At 70.4% G+C, this 3,172-nt stretch overlaps 1 protein-coding gene across 1 annotated transcript; it reads left to right on the top strand.

Annotated features, from left to right (window-relative positions):
* Positions 1-634: 634 nt before the first annotated feature.
* Positions 635-3,121, top strand: EMIHUDRAFT_243234 (hypothetical protein; the record flags this gene model as incomplete). Its single annotated transcript, XM_005771493.1, has 5 exons — positions 635-1,699; positions 1,790-1,813; positions 2,148-2,504; positions 2,570-2,758; positions 2,966-3,121. 5 exons carry the CDS (start codon positions 635-637, stop codon positions 3,119-3,121), a joined length of 1,791 nt encoding a protein of 596 aa, XP_005771550.1.
* Positions 3,122-3,172: the final 51 nt, after the last annotated feature.

Below are 3,172 nucleotides of genomic sequence, written 5' to 3'. Positions count from 1 at the left end.
TGCCAACGGCATCATTCTGCCCTACCAGCAGCCCGGGTTCAAGCCTGAATCAGTGATGCCGCCGGTTCGCACCCCGGCCGCCGCCGCTAGCTCGGCCGCCGCCGCTAGCTCCAGCTCAGATGATCCTCTAGATCTCCCCCCTCTAACCGCTGATGGGCCGGTGTCGATGCAGCTTCCTGAGCCTGAAGGCAAGGAGGAGCTTAGCTTTATGGACTCGGTGTTCTGTGACCCCCCGCCTGAGGACGGTGACTGACTTCTAGCTGTGTGTATCGCGCGCCTTGCGGGGCTGTCGCGGTGTGTGCGTTAATACCGCGCAAAAGGGCTTTACCCGCGCAGACGCAATTACTCTGCCGCGGTTCCCCCTTTTGCGCAGCAACACCTTAAACTTTTCAGGCCCTCCAAATTCGGGTCGGAGCGTAGCGGAGTGGGCCCCGAGTTTGAAAAGGGCGACGGACGCTTGCGTCCTAGCCTCCAACAACGCCTCCCCGGCGCAGAGGGGCCCCCGGAGGGATGCACAACCGCTCCACGCCACGCCGCTTGCGGCGGTCCTCTTCCCAGCTCCGCTGAGGGCCCGTGCGTTATATTTTAAGAATTCTTTCGACCTTTCCTAAAAAGAAAACGCAACCAGTTCGAAATGGAGGCTCTGGCCGAGCGTCAGCCCGCCAGGGACATCCGCTCCTTCTTCCCTGGAGCGGCCACCGCGAGCACCACCGCCCGGCCGCCTCCGCCGCCGGGTCCGGCGGTCGGAGCAGGTCCTTCCCATCAGCCGCGGCGACAGCCGCACGCGGCCAGCTCCGGTCCAGTGCGCAGTGGCGGCCAGCCGCTGGCAGCCGCCGTGCGTGCTGGTCGTTTGGAGTGCCTTGGCATCGGGCCGGAGGACGCAGCCGAGATCCCGGCGGACGACGCGGACGGTGCAGATCTTCCCCCTCCGGTCCCCGTGGACGAGGCAGCCGCCGCGAGCTGGGTGTACCCGACCAACATGCCGGTTCGTCCGTACCAGCACTCGATCACAAAGACGGCGCTGCTGCACAACACGCTGGTCTGCCTGCCGACCGGGATGGGCAAGACGCTCATCGCGGCGGCGGTGATGTACAACTTCTCGCGCTGGTTCCCCGCCGGCCGGTGCGTCTTTCTCGCGCCGACCAAGCCGCTCGTGCACCAGCAGGTGGGCGCCGTCCGCAAGTCGGTCGGCCTGCCGCGCGAGCTCTGCGCCGAGCTGACGGGGCAGATGGCGGCAGAGGACCGGCGGAGGGTGTGGCGCTTTGCGCGCTTCCTCTTCCTGACGGCGCAGACGTTCGTCAACGACCTCAAGACGGGCGTCTGCCCGGGCGAGGACGTGGTGTGCCTCGTGGTCGACGAGGCGCACAAGGCGACCAGCAACCACTCGTACGTGCAGGCGGCGCGGCTGCTCGGCCGCCGCTCGGCCGGCTTCCGCGTGCTCGCGCTCTCCGCCACGCCGGGCTCCAACGCGGAGCGGATGCAGGAGGTGGTGAGCAACCTGCGCATCTCGCGCATCGAGGCGCGCGACGAGCAGTCGGTCGACGTGGTCGGCTGCCTCAAGTCGCGTCAGATGGACAAGGTGGTGGTGCAGCCGACGGCCGAGTACCTGGCGGGGCGGGCCGCGGCGCTCGAAGCCTACCGCGCCCTTCTCCGCAAGCTGCGCGAGAGCGGCGTCGGGGTGGGGGACGACCCTTCAAAGGTGCGCCGCTACTCGCTGCTCACCAAGCAGAAGGAGCTCGCCGCCGCGCCGCCCGCCGGCATGGAGCAGCACCACGTCTACCGCGCGCAGGCGCACCTCACGGTGGCGATGATGGTCGCGCAGGGCGTCGAGCTCGCGTCGTCGCACGGGTGCTCGTCGGCGATCGCCCACTTCCGGCGGAGGAGCGGCGGCTGCTCGGAGCCTTGTCGGAGCCTTGTCGGAGCCGTCTCGGAACCTCCCTCTAGGCGCGACATGGAGGAGTGGCGGCTGCTGCGCGAGGGCGGCGGGAGGCGCAAGATGGGCCTCCAGCTGCGAGAGGCGCGCGCGAGACGGCCACGCAGCCCCTCCCCCTCCCCCTCTCCCCCTCCCCCCCCCCTCCCTCCCCTCCCCCCCCCTCGCCCTGAGCCGCCGCCCGCCGCCCGCGCCGCAGGAGCTGTACCAGTCGGAGGTGTACCACGAGATGCTCTCCAAGCTCGCGGAGGGCGAGGCCGCGGGCTCTCACCCCAAGCTCTCCGCCACCGCCGCGCTGCTCTCGCACCACTTTGGTGCGCACCCGGCCGGCTCTCGCGTGATGGTCTTCACTTCGCTGCGCGACTCGGTGGTCGAGCTGACGGCGCATCTCGCAAAGGTGGAGGGCGTGCGCGCCTTCCGCTTCGTCGGCCAGGCGAGCGCCAAGGGCAGCGACGAGACTCGCAAGGGCCTCTCGCAGGCGCAGCAGCGCGAGGTTGTGCGCGCCTTCCGGCAGGGAAACTACAACGTCCTCGTCGCGACCTCCATCGGCGAGGAGGGGCTCGGCATCGGGGAGGTGTGAACAGCGTCTCTTCACACCTGCTGCTGTGAACAGGCGAGGAGGGGCTCGACATCGGGGAGGTGGACCTGATCATCTGCTACGACGTCTCCTCCTCCGCCATCCGCCAGACGCAGCGCTTCGGCCGCACCGGCCGCCGCAACGCCGGCCGCGTCGTCATGCTCGTCACTCGCGGCGTCGAGGAGGAGGTCTACGAGCGCTCGCTCGCAAACGCGTCCATCATGAAGCGCGCCCTCGCGCAGGCCGCCGCCGTGCAGCTCGTCCAGACGCGCCCGCTCCTCCCGCCCGGCCTGCCCACCCGCGGCGACCAGCGGCGCCTCGCCCCGCCGCCCGACGAGCCCCCGTCGCCCGCCTCTGCGGAGCCTGCTGTGGCCCGGGGCAGGGGGCGCGCCGCCGCCTCGGCCGACGGCGCGGCCCTCGTCTCGCCGCCGTCGACCCCCGAGCGGGATCGCGCGCAGCGGTGGGCGCTCAAGGAGGGGGACGCCCCGCCGCGCCGCCTCTCCCTCGACCGCTGGACCGTCGGCCAGGCGCGGCCCGCAGCGGCGAGCGGGCGGTGGGCGAGCCGCGGACATGTGCAGGACATGTCCAGGACACCTCTAGGACATGTTCCATAGGCGAGCGGGCGGTGGGCGAGCCGCGGACATGTGCAGGACATGTCCAGGACA

Source organism: Emiliania huxleyi, assembly GCF_000372725.1.
Source record: "Emiliania huxleyi CCMP1516 unplaced genomic scaffold EMIHUscaffold_382, whole genome shotgun sequence".
NCBI lineage: Eukaryota > Haptophyta > Isochrysidales > Noelaerhabdaceae > Emiliania > Emiliania huxleyi.
The sequence above is the reverse complement of the archived record's forward strand: the minus strand, read 5'-3'. Positions and strand labels throughout refer to the sequence as shown.